The 16,873-nt window shown below is 42.6% G+C and overlaps 1 protein-coding gene and 1 pseudogene across 3 annotated transcripts in view; both read left to right on the forward strand.

The window, feature by feature from the left end:
* Positions 1-1,787: 1,787 nt before the first annotated feature.
* FAM76A (family with sequence similarity 76 member A) overlaps positions 1,788-16,873 on the forward strand; it is a 28,236-nt gene continuing 13,150 nt past the window's right edge. For both annotated transcript variants that reach the window (XM_079924512.1, XM_079924511.1), the window contains exons 1-5: positions 1,788-1,988; positions 3,281-3,345; positions 6,239-6,293; positions 7,043-7,195; positions 11,992-12,149. In XM_079924512.1, coding sequence (XP_079780638.1) covers positions 1,908-1,988; positions 3,281-3,345; positions 6,239-6,293; positions 7,043-7,195; positions 11,992-12,149 — 512 coding nt within the window. In that variant the 5' untranslated portion in view covers positions 1,788-1,907. The remainder of the gene's footprint in view (positions 1,989-3,280; positions 3,346-6,238; positions 6,294-7,042; positions 7,196-11,991; positions 12,150-16,873) is intronic.
* LOC307187950 (small ribosomal subunit protein eS6-like) lies at positions 13,756-14,860 on the forward strand (annotated as a pseudogene). Its single transcript has 2 exons — positions 13,756-14,221; positions 14,581-14,860. The product of its transcript is annotated as a small ribosomal subunit protein eS6-like (transcript).

Genomic DNA, 16,873 nt, shown 5'->3' on the forward strand with positions numbered 1-16,873 from the left:
CCAGGGATCGAACCCAGACCCCCCTGCAGTGGAAGCGCAGAATTCAAACCACTGGACTGCCAGGGAATTCCCTGCATCCTTTTTTTTAAAAAAATAATTTGAGGTGAAATTCACATAATATAAAATTCATCATTTTAAAGTGAACAATTCAGTGGCAGTTAGTACATTCACAATGTTGTGCAACCATCTATCTAGTTCCAAAACATTTCCATCATTCCAAAGTAAAACCCCTTATCCAGGAAGCAGTTTCCCATTACCCTCCATGTACTGTTTCTGATCCCCACAATGACCCAATTGTACAATTGAGGAAAGAGGCTCTGAGAAATTCAGCTATAGTGAGAAGTTCAGAAGTTCAAGGTTACCTAGCTAGTAGAAATGGAGAAGTGATTTTTGAACCTTTGTTTTCTGACCCCAGAGTCTAAATCTTTGATTAATACGGGTCTTTGGGCAAAGTCACAAGTAGCGGGCTGGATTTGGGTATCAAAGAGAGTAAATTGGGGGGGGCACGGATTTATAAGCCATAAATGCGCCCTCGGTTGTTAAAAAACGCACGTTTAGGTAAAACTGCAATTAGCATCGCTCAGGCGAGCACAGTCAAAAGTAAGAGCAGGGTCTTCCCTGGTGGCGCAGTGGTTGAGAGTCCGCCTGCTGATGCAGGGGACACGGGTTCGTGCCCCGGTCTGGGAGGATCCCACATGCCGCGGAGCTGCTGGGCCCGCGCGTCCGGAGCCTGTGCTCCGCAACGGGAGAGGTCACAACAGTGAGAGGTCCGCGTACCGCAAAAAAAAAAAAAAAGTAAGAGCGGCTATAGGGCAGAGACCTGGAAAGGTCAGCACTGCCGGAAGCTTTGCCAAAGCCTCAACAACAAGTTTGTAATTCCTTGGACAGCCCCTAGATGCACCACGCTGGGACCTGAAGAGGCAGAGTAGCTGGGAGGGTGTGGCTTGCCTTCCTGTGGCCGGACCTAACCAGGAAATGCCAGGGAGTTGTTCGACAGAGAAGCTGAGGGTGCAACTGGATTAGGCACAGTAGGAAGCAGTCCTCAGGCCAATTGCATCCCACTCAGAGTGGGCCTCCTGGGCACGAGTACTCTCAGGGGTGGAGGGCCTCGCCTTAGTACCCGTCTTCTCCTTCCGGGAGGAGCTGTCATCACTCTAGCACCCCTCTTCCACAAAATAGGGGTGCTCTCTCTGGGGCTTCTTTCTTCCTCTCGGGAAGTCAGGGACCCTGGAGGTCCCTCTTTTTTAGGGATCTCAGACAGAGGGCTTCCCTCTAAGTTGCCTCTCACGTTTCCTCTCCTCCCTCGAGTGACAGGGCTGTGCGGGCCCCTCCTACTCCGACGTTGGAGGCGTTTTCTCAGAAGCCCCCATCTCCTTCAGGCTCCGGGTGGCGGCCGAGTTCTAGTTCAACAATGCACCGCGCTCGGCTCAACCAGCTGCGAGAGGGCAACTCCATGGAAACCAAAACATCACAACTCCGTGGAGATATCGCGAGAAGCACGGTGGCTCCAGCGCTGAGAGAGGAGGAGCGAGGGCGGGAACAGAGAGCGAAGTGGGAGGAGCCTAGGCACTTCAGAGTCCCCCGCGGGAGACCTTCCCTCCCAGCGGCGCCCCCTCGTGACTGCGCTTTACATAATCGAGGCCGCGCGCGTCATAAGTGGCGTACTCTAGTCCAGACCGAATCAGAGTCGTAAGAAGCTCCGTGTTCCGCCCCTTCCTCCTTGATAGACGTCAAAATGAACCAGTGAACGGGCGTCCAGCGCCGCCGCGCCAGCCCTGGTCCGCTCGCACACGAGAACCCGCCCGCCTGCCGCAGCCCGCAGCCTGCCGCCGCCAGGTTGTGCTTCAGACTGTCAGATAAAGCGGCGGGCCGGGCCGGTAGGGTTGTGAGCACGGCCCGGGCCGGACATGGCGGCGCTCTACGCCTGCACCAAGTGCCACCAGCGCTTCCCCTTCGAGGCGCTGTCTCAGGGGCAGCAGCTGTGCAAGGTGCGCGGGCTGGGGCGGCAGCCGGGAACTGGGACGCTGGAGGCGCGGCCCAGAGCTCCCGGTTCTGTGGGAACGCCCGGCGGGGTCCCCCGGGCAGGGCGTGGCAGGCCCGCCTAGCTGCGGAACCGCACCCGCTCCGCCGGGGGCTGGCGGGGCACGTGGGGGAGACCCGGGCCGTGTCCAGGCCCCAGCGGCCGGCGTGTCCGGGTGCTTAGCAACAGCGAGGGATTGTTCTCGGACCCCGTGAGGTCGGGGGAGGGGACAGCTGGTCCCCCGCTCGCCCTCGACCAGCCGCGGCGGAGATCCCTTTTGGGCTGGCTTCCTCCCGCGTCGGGGTCTGCCGGGTTTCAAGCTTAGGAACCTCCTGCCCCGCCTGGGACAGAACTCCAGAGTTGGGTGCTGTCTGGGACGATCGTGTCGAACTGGGCGCTTCACGGGCACTTTTCAGCCAGTTCCAGAGTCGGAGGTAGCCAGGCTTTATAATAAAGCCCCACAGTCAAACGCACGAAGCAAAAGGATGATATTTCAGCTTCTAGTTAGTGACCTTCTGTCGTCGCAGTAACCAGCTGCTGATCAGTTTTTACCCCTGAAGGTCCAAGTTCTCTTTTTTTCTTTTAAGTTGTTTCATCTTGCTTTGCCTATATAAATGAATAGAGGGGCTGTGAAGCGACAGTTAAAAGTCACCAAGCCGGCTGGAGAGTGATGTTGAGATATCTCCAGATAATCCAGAGTTTGTGTCTCTGGTATGGCTAACTCATAATTGTGTGTCATCAATGCTTTCAGTGGCCATGACTTTGTCTCTTTTGTTTACTAGGTATGAGAGAACTCAAAAAGTCAAATGTCTGAATGCCTTTTTGGCCTTAAAAAATACATATTTGATTATATGTTTGTATATGTATATATTTATTGATTTTAAGGGAGTTTTATATATGTAAGCAATAATGATTTTAATTCAGTACTTTGATTTCACAAGTGAACCTGCTCAAAAATCACACAGTGGCGGAGGCAGAACTGGACTAGAATCCAGGGCTTCTCATTCCCTAGGTCTGAGGCTTATTCATACCTTTGTTTTACAATTTATGACTAGTTCCATATAAATTCTTACTTAACTCCCACATCAATGCAGGGTGGTGGTGCCAGTTTTACAGACAAAAAAAATTAGTCCCAGAAAGTTTAAGTGACTCACTCAAGCACAGTGGCTATGCTTGGAATAGTACCCAGGTCTTCTGCCTCCTACTGAAGACTTTCCATTTCTGACTGCCTTTTAAAATTATATCCTCATTTCATTTCAGGAATGTCGGATTGCACACCCTGTTGTGAAGTGTACCTACTGTAGGACTGAGTACCAGCAGGAGAGGTACAGTTTTCGTTGACCATGAGCTTTTCCTTTGAAAATCTGTAATCGATTGCATTTCAATATACAGATTTGTAATCAGTTGCATTGTAATATATAGATTTGTAATCAATTGCATTATACACAGATTCTGCCATTTCCTGTTATAACACAATGGAAGTAAAATACACATATTTTTCCCTAGTTATTCATTAATTGCTTAAATTATTAGTTACTTATTTTTCACATCCTTGATAATTTTATATTGTGGGGTTTTTAAAATAAATTTATTTATTTATTTATTTATTTTTGGCTGCATCGGGTCTTCGTTGCTGTGTGCGGGCTTCTCATTGTGGTGGCTTCTCTTGTTGTGGAGCACGGTCTCTGGGCACGCGGGCTTCAGTAGTTGGGGCTCGCTGGCTTCAGTAGTTGGGGCTCACTGGCTTCAGTAGTTGGGGCTCGCGGGCTCTAGAGCGCAGGCTCAGTAGTTGTGGCCCATGGGCTTAGTTGCTCCGCGGCATGTGGCATCTTCCTGGACCAGGGATCAAACCCGTGTCCCAGGGAAGCCCTGTATTATGGTTTTGACATTTTTGACACTAAGAAACCAATCCCACAACAGTAAAACATGAGCCTTGTGCTCTAGTATATTTATATGCAGAGTTTGGAGAACTTATAAGCCAAAAGAAGATACTTTTGAAAATGTGACAATCTGATAAAGAGTTTGTTAGCCCTAGTCACATTTGAAAAAACTCACTTGCCTTTACACTTGCCTTGTGTGAATCTCATTTTGAAAAGTGTGAAAAATATTTAGGTGTGAATGAACACACATCTTTGGGGGACTTTTTAATAGCAGCAAAGTGGTTTATTGGTATAGTAAGTTAAACTTTTGGGGAACCGTGGCTGTAGGTAATATTGCCTTAAGCAGGATGGGGTCTGTTTGCCAGCTCACACATGGACCCAGAAGCCTAATTTTGGTCAGCTTCATTTCAATTCTAGGAATATTTTCCCTGATATTTCGTTATGTATATTTTCAAAGAAAAAAAAGCTAAAAAAACTAGATAGTAAACACTCATCTACCCACTACTTAGATTCTACAATTTACACTTACTACTTTTGCATCTATCCATCTCTCTATCCATCAGTGTATTAATCCATCTTATTTGTGATGCAGTTTAAAGTTGGGGACATCAGTGTACTTGACCCTAAACACTTCAGCATGCATATCATTAACTTAGAGTTCAATATTTGTTTATGGTTTTTAAATTTTTTTAGAGGTAAAATTTGCACACATTGAAATGCTCAAATCTTAAGTGCATCATTCAATGAGTTTTACAAACAGTATATATCTGTGTAACCCTAAACCCCATCAAAATATAAAACATTTCTATCACCCCAGAGATTCTAACCCCAACCCAGTCAGTCCCCACCCTCCTTGCTTTTTCCAAGCAACTACTGTTCTGATTTTCCTTTCCACCATAGATTAGTTTTACCTGTTCTAGAACTTCATGTAAATGGAGACACACAGAATATACTCTGGAAGGTTTATATTTTAGCTTTTACATTTAGGCCTATGATCCCTTTCAAATTTATTTCTGTGTGTAGGGTGAGCTTTGAAGTATAACCCTTAATTCACACCATACATAAAAATTAATTCAAGATGGATTATAGAAATAGGTTTTTTTGCATTTTTTCTAAAATGTCAAGAGCATTTGTATATATTGATATATATGTCCCACTCCTTGAGTAATAAATCTAAAATAAACCCAAATGTTCAACATCACAGAATCACTGATGCTAATCCTCTTTCTAGAGGTCTCTTTCAATGTACTTCACTTCCTGAACTGCCTTTTTTTTTTCTTTTTGGCCACCCCGTGGCTTGTTGGATCTTAGTTCCCCACTAGGGATTGAACCCGGGCCACGGCAGTGGAAGTGCTGAGACCTAACCACTAGACCCCACTGGACCACCAGGGAAGTCCCTGAACTGCCTTTTTAAAATGGCAGAAAATTGCCCTGGGAAATATTTTGTTTGAATATCTCATTTTAATTTAATGATTTTTACTTTGAGGTTTTTCTTTTGTCTTTTAAGTTTGTAGTCACTTTGATAGGAACTGTATGGGAAAAAAATCACAAAGTAACAATATACTGGATTTTTATGTGATTTTGTTTTTAGCCCCCAAATATTGTTTAAACTGTTGTTAAACATGAAGCATTCGTTTGTACCTCCCTTTGTGAAGGGTTAGACTTTATTTGAAGATAATATTTTTTCCCCAAGGCAGTTTATCAGTTTAGGCATGTAGGTAATATTATGACTTGGATCTTCACAAGGGAAAGGGCGTGTTTATTTTTGTCAGTGCTTAGCTCTTAGAGAAATTGGAAATATTGAAAAAATATTTGGTGTTAGCATCTATTTCCCCACATCAGGGATTTTCACATACTTTTACTTATAGAGGAGAACATAGAGTAAGGTCAACATGGATAGAGTCTCTGAGCTTATATCCCAAACACAAATACTTTACTCCTCATCTCGAATTTCTCAGCTGCTCATCTGAATTGAGGAGAATTAATTTCTTTTTTGCTAGTCCATTTTGGTCTAACATAATATTCTTTTCAGGGTCCTTTGCATATCTGATAATTTTACTTAGTGGTACTTGGAGATGTCATAATCATAAATAACTCACTCTTCATTTTAACCAAAGCCTCCTTGTATTTGAGCTAATAAAATTTATAACTACAGAATAATTAAAAGAGTTACTGGCCAGATACTCACCCTTCAGTTAATCAAATGTCCAAACCATATTCCACCTTGGCACTTAGTAAGGAACAAATTCCTTGGACTTAAGGAAGAATCAGTTTTCAAATGTTGTAGGTAAAACGATTTTTTTCTTATAAAGCCTTGTGTCTCTTTCTTCCTTAACAGTAAAACCAATACAATATGCAAGAAATGTGCTCAGAATGTGCAGTTGTATGGAACGGTAAGTAGGGTTTCTCTGTACCTAACAGTCAGGTCTCTTGGGACCGTACATTCTGTGGACTATTAATATAATTACAATATTTTTATTAGAAGACCTAGTTATGCGTAAAAATGTTCTCAGAAAAATTTATGTAGTGTTTTAGCTTTCAAACTTAGCTAATACTTAGTATTAAGGAGTTCTGTGTTTATAGTCACTGTGGCAGGATTGTGATTATAATTTTCCTTGAGAAGCTTCAGTAACCAGTATGTAAAGAGAAGGGGAATGATGAATCCTATGACGTGACCTCTTTGTTTGGTAACAGTTGACTATTCATTTTGATGAATGATTTTTTTTCTTTCAGTGTTAGGGTTCAGCATACTGTGTCCTTGCAGGCATTCTCCCCACATGTTTATACACTGATAATGTCAAAGAGGCCTTTTCAGAAATTTGGACGCACTTGCTCATTTCTCCAAGAGCTGGTTCTGTTGAATTGGTTAGAGAAGTCCCAGCATATATGCTAATGGGTTTTTGTTATTTGTTTATTTATTTAAAAATCAATAGTCCTGTGCAGAAAAACACTTTACATGGTGTTAGGAATTGGGCTTTATTGGATCAGTGTAAAAGGAAATTTATGAAGTTGGGAATGCATTTTTACCATGACTAATGAACTGTGTATAATAGAAATCATTGCTTTAAAAAATGCACTGGAAAAAAAATTGCACTGGTATTTTACAACATACTTACTTGACACTTTTTTTTTTCTCTTTAAGCCCAAACCTTGTCAGTATTGCAACATAATTGCAGCATTTATTGGCAACAAATGCCAACGCTGCACAAATTCAGAGAAGAAGTATGGACCACCATATTCTTGTGAACAGTGCAAGCAGCAGTGTGCATTTGACAGGAAAGATGATAGAAAGAAGGTAAATCTCTGTGTTTTTCTGGATATTTTTTTCTTTCAGAGAAATTCAGGTGGGCCAATTGTGTTAAAAAGACATATAACCAAGATTGATTTCTCAGTTCCTCTCCAAATTCTGTTATTGACTTTGAAGAAGATATTCAGCCTTTGTTTTCTTCATTTATCAAATGTGGACCATTATATTATAACATTTCATAGGTTAGTATTTCATGAGAATTTGAATTACAGTGTTCAACATCCCTTATAAGTGAAGTGGTGATTGGCAAAATTCTACAAAACTCTTTAAAGGAGAGATTGTGACTTAAGCAGGATATAGTCTGTTACCAGTTTTACTATCTGGCTCTTTAAATGTTTCTATCTGTTGAAGTTAAAGACCACAAGAAGATGATATAGATAAACCTCTATGTGGAATGATGGTACCTTGGTGGAATTAAAATGATTTAGATTTGGTCTGTTTAAAACCCTCAACTGGCTTCCAGTTGCACTTAGAATGAAACCCAAACTCCTTCCATAGCCTGCAAGGCCCATACCTGACTCTCAGTCTCATCTTCCATCACACTCCCCTCCTCCTCCCTTGGTCCAGCCACACTGGCCACCTTTCAGTCCTTCAGATATACCAGTCTCATTTCCACCTTTGTGCCGGCTGGATTTGCCTGATACACAGCCTTCTCCAGAGTGTCATAACTTGTTCCTTGCGTCAAGTCTCAGCTCAATTGCCAGCTTCTCACAGAGACCTTCTTTACTAACTCCCCCGATCACTCTATCATAGTACCCTGTTTATTGTCTTCATAGCATGTAATGTTATGAGAAATTATCTTGTTTGTTTACATGTTTGTCCACCCCCACTAAAGTATGAGTTCTTTGTCCATCTGTTTTCATGCTGTATTACCAGCAGCCTGGCACATAGTAGGTACTTGATAAATTTTTTTTGAATGAAAGAATGTAGTACAGAAACTCTCAGTTTCCAGAGATGCTTTTCAGAGATGCTTAGGCTCTCAAAAGCTGATTCGTGGTAACCAAATTCATTAATTTACAATGGGAGGAAGTAACTTTCCAGTGACTAGAATACTCCTGCCTGCCAACCAGGGCACCTCTTCCCTGAATCAAGATACTAGAGAAGCTGAATTAGTAATCAGAAGGTAACATATAATAATAGTTGGAGCACAAGCTTTTTAGTCCCATAGATCTGGGTTCCAGCCCACTTCTGGCTTAGCTGAATGATCCTGGGCAAATTATTTACTCCTGTTATGCATCAGTTTTGTCATCTTTACTGTGGGAATAACCGTAGCCACTTCACAAGGGCATAGGGAGATTTAATTGAGATAGGTATATAAAACAATTTTGAGCCTAGCATATACTATACTTCATTAAATGGTACCTATATTATTATTATTTGGATTACACTAGAATTCATTGTTTCTACTTTCTAGTTACAATCCTATCATAAGAGTTTGCGTATTTGTAGGCATCCTCAATCATCTATTTATAAACTTTAGGAGGACCAAGCTTAGGGATTGAGAGTGGATGATCTGGACTCAGAGTGCCTGGATTGAAATCTTTGTCTGTCACTTATTTGTTGTGTGACTTCAGGTGAGTTAATCTATCAGTGCCTCAGTTTCCTCATCCGTAAATGAGGCTGCTCAGACCTCATCGTTGTTATGAAGGTCAAGTGTAAACCCCTTCAGAAGGAATCCGGCACATGATAAGTACTCAGTGTTATCTATGGTTATTTCTTTATGATAGTTTAATTCTGAGAGGGTGATTTTATATTTTTAAAGTTTGTGAAGGAGAGATCTGAAATAAAGTGTCCTGTGGTTCAGTGTGTGATTTTCATGTTTAATGTTGGCTCTCTTTCAGTGTAGTTGCTTTGTTTTCAAACCCTTCTTCAGTGAAAGCTCTTTCGTGGAGAAGGTCTCCTATTTTTTTTTTTTTTGGCTGCATTGGGTCTTTGTTGCTGGGCGCAGGCTTTCTCTAGTTGCGGCGAGTGGGGGCTACTCTTTGTTGCAGTGTGTGGGCTTCTCATTGCGGTGGCTTCTCATTGCAGAGCATGGGCTCTAGGCATGCGGGCTCAGTAGTTGTGGCTTGCGAGCTCTAGAGCGCAGGCTCAGTAGCTGTGGCGTACGGGGCTTAGTTGCTCTGCAGCATGTGGGATCTTCCCGGACCAGGGATCAAACCCGTGTCTCCTGCATTGGCAGGTGGATTCTTAACCATTACGCCACCAGGGAAGTCCTCCTAAAGTCAGACCTTCAGGCCATATCCCATAACCATGAAATGCAGCAAATTGAAGTTTGGTTTCAAAATTCATTTATACATTCGTTAACAAATAATTAGATGCTTATCATGTCTCAGACACTGCTCTGGGTGTTGGAAATACACTGATGAACTAAGCAGAAGAGACCTTATTCTCTCAGAGCTTTTATTTATGTGTGTAAGAGATGGATGAGAACAAGGAAATAAATGAACACAGATTTTAGGTGTAAGTGCTATAAGGAAATAGGGTATATGGTAGAGAGTGACTGGGGAGGCCAGTTTTGATTGGGCAATCAGGAGGACCTGCATGGAGATAAAATCTGAGCTGAAACAGGAAAGATGAGAAGGAAGCAGCCATGGGAAGCCCTGGAGGGCAAAGATCCTGGAAAGAGAGACCAGCTATGAAAAGACCCAGAGGCAAGAATGAGCTTGGCAGATGGGAAGAACAGAAAGAAGGCAGAGTGAACGGAGAATGAGATTATAAAGGCAGGCAGAGGCTACATTTAAGTCAACATAGGCTATGGTAAAAAGTTTAGATTTTATATTTTAAGGCGAGGAGAGACATAATCAGATTTACATTTAAGGAGCCCTCTTTGGCAGCTATGTGGAAATGGTTGATCTGGAGAAAAATAGATCATTTGGGTGGGTCTTGCAGTTGTGACAAGTAAGAATGGCTTTGCTTGGGTGGAAGCAGTGGAGTTGGAAAGAAGTGGGTAGATTCGGACGGATGACTTGCTAATAGGTTAGGAGAATAAGGTGCAAAGAAGCTTTTGCTAACAAGACAAATACTTTAGGTAAATGATGGTCTGGCTTACCCATGTTCAAGATGGGGCAGAAGATGTAATTTAGAGGCAAGACATGAAAACTAAGATTCCATGAAATATCAGCACACTCCCTCCTCAACCTGAGTAACTGCAACCAGCTCTGCTGCCCTGCCACTTGTACCAGGCCACCCCACAAACTTACTTTTGCCATCTGAGTGCTGTACAGAGGCACCCCAGCTTCAGAGGATTGTGGAAGCCCCATTCTGCTTTCCTAGCCCTGTGCCCTGCACCCTGGTACAGAGCTGCTTCTGCCCAAAGTGATCAACTTTTTCTAAATCAAACAAAGTGCCATGGTAGGCCACGACCAGGGATTGGGGCCCTGGAAGCTACTTGCCCATCAGTCTTTTTCTGGAGACATTTTTTTTTTTTTTAACAGAAGATATTGGGGGTAGGAGTTTATTAATTAATTAATTGATTTTTGCTGTGTTGCATCTTTGTTTCTGTGCGAGGGCTTTCTCTAGTTGTGGCAAGCGGGGGCCACTCTTCATCGCGGTGTGCGGGCGTCTCACTATCGCGGCCTCTCGTTGCGGAGCACAGGCTCCAGACGCGCAGGCTCAGTAGTTGTCGCTCACGGGCCTAGTTGCTCCACGGCATGTGGGATCCTCCCAGACCAGGGCTTGAACTCGTGTCCCCTGCATTAGCAGACAGATTCTCAACCACTGCGCCACCAGGGAAGCCCTCTGGAGACATTTATTTCCATCTGAGAAAAGATATCCAGCATACCATTTTATGAGCCATTTATAAGGTATTAAAGCTAAAGTATAGGGCTTCCCTGGTGGCACAGTGGTTAAGAATCCGCCTGCCAAGGCAGGGGACACAGGTTCGAGCCCTGGTCTGGGAAGATCCCACATGCTGCGGAGCAACTAAGCCCATGCACCACAACTACTGAGCCTACGCTCTAGAGTCTGCGAGCCACAACTACTGAGCCCATGTGCCACAACTACTGAAGCCTGCGCGCCTAGAGCCCGTGCTCCACAACAAGAGAAGCCACCGCAATAAGAAGCCCATGCACCGCAACAAAGAGTAGCCCTCACTCACCACAACTAAAGACAGCCCATGCACAGCAACAAAGACCCAATGCAGCCAAAGATAAATAAATAAAATAAATTTTAAAAAAAAGGAAAAGGAAAAGCTAAATTAGAAATTTTATGTTTCATCTTCTGTCTTCTCTTTTCCCTGCTGTGTTTTCCTTGATGAGCACCATAGAGATATTTGTGTCTTTTGAAATTCTTATGGGAACTTTGCTCTGGTCTGTGTTAAGTTGAAGAAAAACAAAATTAAAAAATATATAAAATTAGCAGCTCATTTTTATTTTATTTATTTATTTAAAAAATTTTTTGGCCATACCACACAGCATGTGGGATCTTAGTTCCCCACCAGGAATCAAACATGTGCCCCCTGCAGTGGAAGTGTGGAGCCCTAACCACTGGACCGCCAGGGAAATCCCCAGCTCCTATTTTATTGAGCAATTTTTATGTACCTTGCACCATGCTTTACCTACATTATGTCACTAGATCCTTGCACCAGCCCTCTGAAGTAGGTTCTATTATCCTTCATTTTATAGATGAAGAAATTGACCCCATGAGTACCCAGCTGACTTCCGTAAGGTCACACAGCTTGTAAGTGGCAGATCTGGACTTAACCAGAGGTTCTAGCTCCTAATACCCATGTTCTCAGCCACTGCACTAGCACATTCCTTCTTTATCTTTGTCTCCTCATCTTCCAGGTAGATGGGAAATTGCTATGCTGGCTGTGCACACTTTCATACAAACGGGTCCTTCAGAAGACCAAAGAGCAGAGGAAGCACCTGAGCAGTTCTTCCCGTGCCAGCCACCAGGAGAAGGAGCAGTACAGTCGACTGAGTGGTGGCAGCCATTATAACAGGTAACCCCGAGATGCATGAGATAGGACTAGAGGTGCTGGGAGGTCAGATGTAATACTCACACAATTAGCCGTGGAAGATAACATTTTGTCTAAATTTTCCTATTTTCTCTCTAGTTATTAGTCTATAGAGGGAATCTCCTTTGTCGTAGTTTGTAATTCATGTATCATCCAAGGGCCAGAGAGACTTCCATAAGGCATCAGGATTTTCTGACTTGGTTTCTGTTGTGTCTTAAAAGTTTGTGGAACTTACTCCACTTCAACATGTAACGTTTTCCCCTCCGTTAGAGTGGGTTATCTCCCTAGAAGATTGGACATTTCACAGTCTGAGGGATGCAGCTTTTTTATGCATATTGGCTAGGAGATTGATAGATATTCTAGGTTTGTCCTTGTGAGATCCAGTCAAAATGATGTCCTTTCATTATTGTCTTAAGCTTCTTTTCAGAGTATCTGTAGAATTGTTAAGAGTTCTGGCTTTGGATTGAATCCTGGGTCTGCCAAGTTTTCTGTATGGGATATTGGGCAAGTTTTTTCATCTGTGAAATGAGGGAAATAATAATATTACCTCATGGAGTTGTTGCAGAAATAAATTATATAGTATGTATATAGTGATTAGTTTTATAACCGGCATATAGGAAGCTTCAATACATTTTAGTTATTCGTGTTATTATTACCATTGTGACTTTCTTTGTTCATTGTTAAGTACTTTCATGAGCCAGGTTCTCTGCAAGGAATGCAGAGATAAGTAAAAGACTCACGCTGCTATCCAAGAGTATGCAGTCTGGTAGGGAAGACAGACCTGTAATCAAATCATTGCAGGATAATTCGATGGGCATCACAGTGGAAACATGTCAAAATACAGGCATAAGAGGCAGTGGTAATTAACTGCCTCGGGAGGTTAGGGAACGAAAGATCAGAGAAATGCTGGTGTTGGAGCTAGATCTTAGGATGGGTCAGAATCATCAGATAAGGAATGGGCAGAGACATTCTAGGCTGAGGGAATAGCATTTGCAAAGACATGGAGGGCATGAGACCACACGGAACTTGGAAACAGCAAGTCCTTTTATTTTGCTGGAGCTTATGATTGGGAGCTGGAAAATGGGAGGAAAAGGAATCCAGCAGACCTGGTAAGGAACATGAACTTGATCTTAGTGATCTTAACGGGAAGCCACTGAAAGGATCTATGCAGGGGAGGGGCCAAATCTGCATTTAAAAAAAAATTAACCCAGACTACTGGGGAGAATGCATTGGAGGAAAAAGAGGCTGGGGCCTAGTTAAGAAGCTTTTTTGGTAAGAGTCCAGATAAGAGATGTTAATAGAGAACCTCAACTTGAGGCAGTGACACTGAAGAGGCAGATTCAGGAAGATACTTTAGAAGGAGATTTTTGAGTAAATTAGATAATGTGATGAACAGATAGATGGGCAGGAGCTGGGTGAGTAAAGGACAATTCTCAAATTTCTTACTTGGGTGAATGGGTAGATCCTTATCTGAGAGAGAGTATAGGAAGGGGGAAAAAGAAGTTCAGTTTTGGAAAGTTGAGTTTAAAGCATCAAGAAGAATTATTTAGCTCTTTTCCGTAGCACCTTGGAGGTGAACGGCTGCTTCAGGATGAAGCTGAACATCTTTCCCAGCCACTGTCTGCCAGAAACTCACTGAAGTGAACTATGAACGCAAACTTTGTACCATCTGTGAGAAGTTTATGGCCATGGAAATTGCTGCTGATGCTCCAGGTGAAGAATGGACGGGTTATGTGGTCCAAATCAGTGGTGAGAGTGACAAACAAGGGACCATGAAGCCGGGTGGCACGACCCACAGCCGCGTCTGCTTGCTACTGAGTAAACAGCATTCCTGTCACAGGCCAAGGAGGACTGGAGAAAGAAAGTGCAGATCTGTACAGGGTTGCATTGTGGATGCCAATCTGAGTGTCCTGAATTTGGTCATTTTGAAAAAAGGTGAGAAGGATATTTCTAGATTTGCTGATACAACTGTGCTGCATTGCCTGGGGCCCAAGAGCTAGAATCCGCAAACTTTTTAAGCTCTCTAAAGAGGATGATGGGGCTTCCCTGGTGGCTCAGTGGTTAAGAATCTGCCTGCTAATGCAGGGGACACGGGTTCGAGCCCTGCTCCGGGAAGATCCCACATGCCGTGGAGCAACTAAGCCCGTGCGCCACAACTACTGAGCCTGCGCTCCAGAGCCCATGAGCCACAACTACTGAAGCCCGCGCACCTAGAGCCCGCGCTCTGCAACAAGAGAAGCCACCACAATGAGGAGCCCAAGCACCGCAACGAAGGGTAGCCCCTGCTCACCCCAACTAGAGAAAAGCCCGCGCGCAGCAACAAAGACCCAAGGCAGCCCAAAATAAAAATAAATAAATTTATTAAAAAATAAATTAAAAAAAATAAAGAAGATGATGTCTACCATTATGTTGTGAGAAGGCCCTTAAACAAAGAAGGTAAGAAACGTAGGACTGAAGCACCCAAAATTCAGCGTCTTGTTGCTCCACATGTTCTGCAACACAAACATCGGCATATTGCTCTGAAGAAACAGCATGCTAAGAAAAATAAGGAAGAGACTGCAGAATATGCTACACTTTTGGTCAAGAGAATGAAGGAGGCCAAAGAAAAATGCAAGGAACAGATTGTCAAGAGACAGAAGCTGTCCTTGGTCAAAAAGAAGATGTTCTAAGAGTAACAAATAAATAGATACGACATCCAAAAAAAAAAAAGAATTATTTAGTGGAAGTTTAGCCTAAACTCACAAGAGAGGTTTGAACATGAGCCATTGGTAGCACATAAGAGTCAGTGGTAGCAGAGATTAGTTTAAAATGTGGATTTCTGTGGCCCTACCTCAGAGTTTAATTCAGTAGAATCTAGGATAGAGTCCAGGAATCTACTTTGTTTTATAAACATCTCAGATGATTCTGATGCAGGTGATCTGGGGAACATCATTTCTAACCACTATGATAGATAGTTGTTAAAACCATGCTCTTGAATGACACGACTCAGGTTGGAGGCTGAGAACAGATTCTAGAAGCACTCAAGAAGGATGGAGTGAATATTTGAAAACCAAATATCTGATCAGGGTTAATATCCAAAATATATAAAGGACTCAACAGTATGGTGTTTCCTGAAAAAATTAAAAATAAAACTATCATATGATCCAGCAGTCACTCCTGGGTATATATCTGAAGGAACTGAAATCAGTATCTCATATTCATTATAACTTTATTCATAATACCTAAGATATGGAAGCAACCTAAATGTCCTTCGAGGGATGAATGGCTAAAGAAAATGTGTATATATATACAATGGAATATCCAGCCATAAAAAAAGAAGGAAATCCTGCTATTTGCTACAATAGATAAACCTGGAAGGCATATGCTAAGTGAAGTGAGCCAGAGAGAGAAAGACAAACACCATGTGGTATGACTTTTATGTGGAATCTTAAAAAAAATAAAGCTGATTTCATAGAAATAGAGAATAGAATGGTGGTTGCCAGGGGCAGGGGGAGAGGGAAATGGGGAGGTGTAGGTCAAAGGGTACAAACTTTATAAGAAGAAGTAGTTCTGAGGATCTAATGTGTAGCTTAGTGACGATAGTTAATAATACCATGTTGTATGCTTGAAAGTTGCTGAGAGTAGATCTTAAGCATTCTCACCATTAAAAAAAATAAAAGAGGGAATTCCCTGGGAGTCCAGTGATTAGGACTCTGTGCTTCCACTGCAGAGGGCATGGGTTCAGTCTCTTGTCGGGGAACTAATATCCTGCAAGCCACATGGTGCAGCCAAAAAATAAAGTAAAAGAATTAAGTATTCGAGGTGATGGGTGTATTAATTATCTTGATCTTGGTAATCATTCTATAATGTACATGTATATCAAATTGTCACCTTGTACACTTTAAATATGTACAATTATATTTGTCAGTTATTCCTCAATAAAGTCAGGGGGGGAAATGGATGGCATGGTCAGTGGTATCAAATATTGAAAAGAGGCCAAGTAAGAAAAGGTCTGAAACATCCTTTGGGCTTGGCGATTGGACATCCATCAAAGTAAAAGGGTTGCAGACTAGTTTTAGGGGGTCAACTTATTGGGGCTAAAACTGATCTTTAGTGTTGTTGTGGGACTCAGACACCAGAAGATTCACAGAAATAGAGTGAGGAAGAACTGGACTTGGAGTTCAAATATGTCAGCCTGGTGTCTAGTCCCAGCTTCACTGCTAACTAGCTGTATATCCCTGGGTAGGTCAGTTAACCTTGATGAGCCTCAGTTTATGCAAAATAGAAACAATCCCTTGTATATACCTCACGGTATTATAAGATACATGTGAGACAATGAATGTGAAAGTACTTTTTAAATTGTAAGATAGATTATACTTCTGAGGTTTTATTGACTCTATTCTCATAGTTATTAATAAAGCAGATAATATTTAATCAGGCCAAGAATTTGGGGGAGGACTGTAGAAACGAGCTACCCATGCATCCAGGACCTATGAAATCAAGACTTTGGTGGATTTTGATGATCAAGAATAATTAGCTCTTAGATCTTAGATCAGGCCACCTGGACATTTGTGCTTGTTGTCTGTTTCATGCGGACAGCGTGCCCCACCTGACCTCAGAATTGAAAGCTTTACCCCCTTTAAGTAACAACACAGCTTCATGTGTGTTCCTTGTGTTATGCTGTATTTTTTTAAGTAAAATAAATGAAAGAGAAAAAAAATAATAATTAG

Source organism: Stenella coeruleoalba (assembly GCF_951394435.1).
Source record: "Stenella coeruleoalba genome assembly, chromosome: 1".
NCBI lineage: Eukaryota > Metazoa > Chordata > Mammalia > Artiodactyla > Delphinidae > Stenella > Stenella coeruleoalba.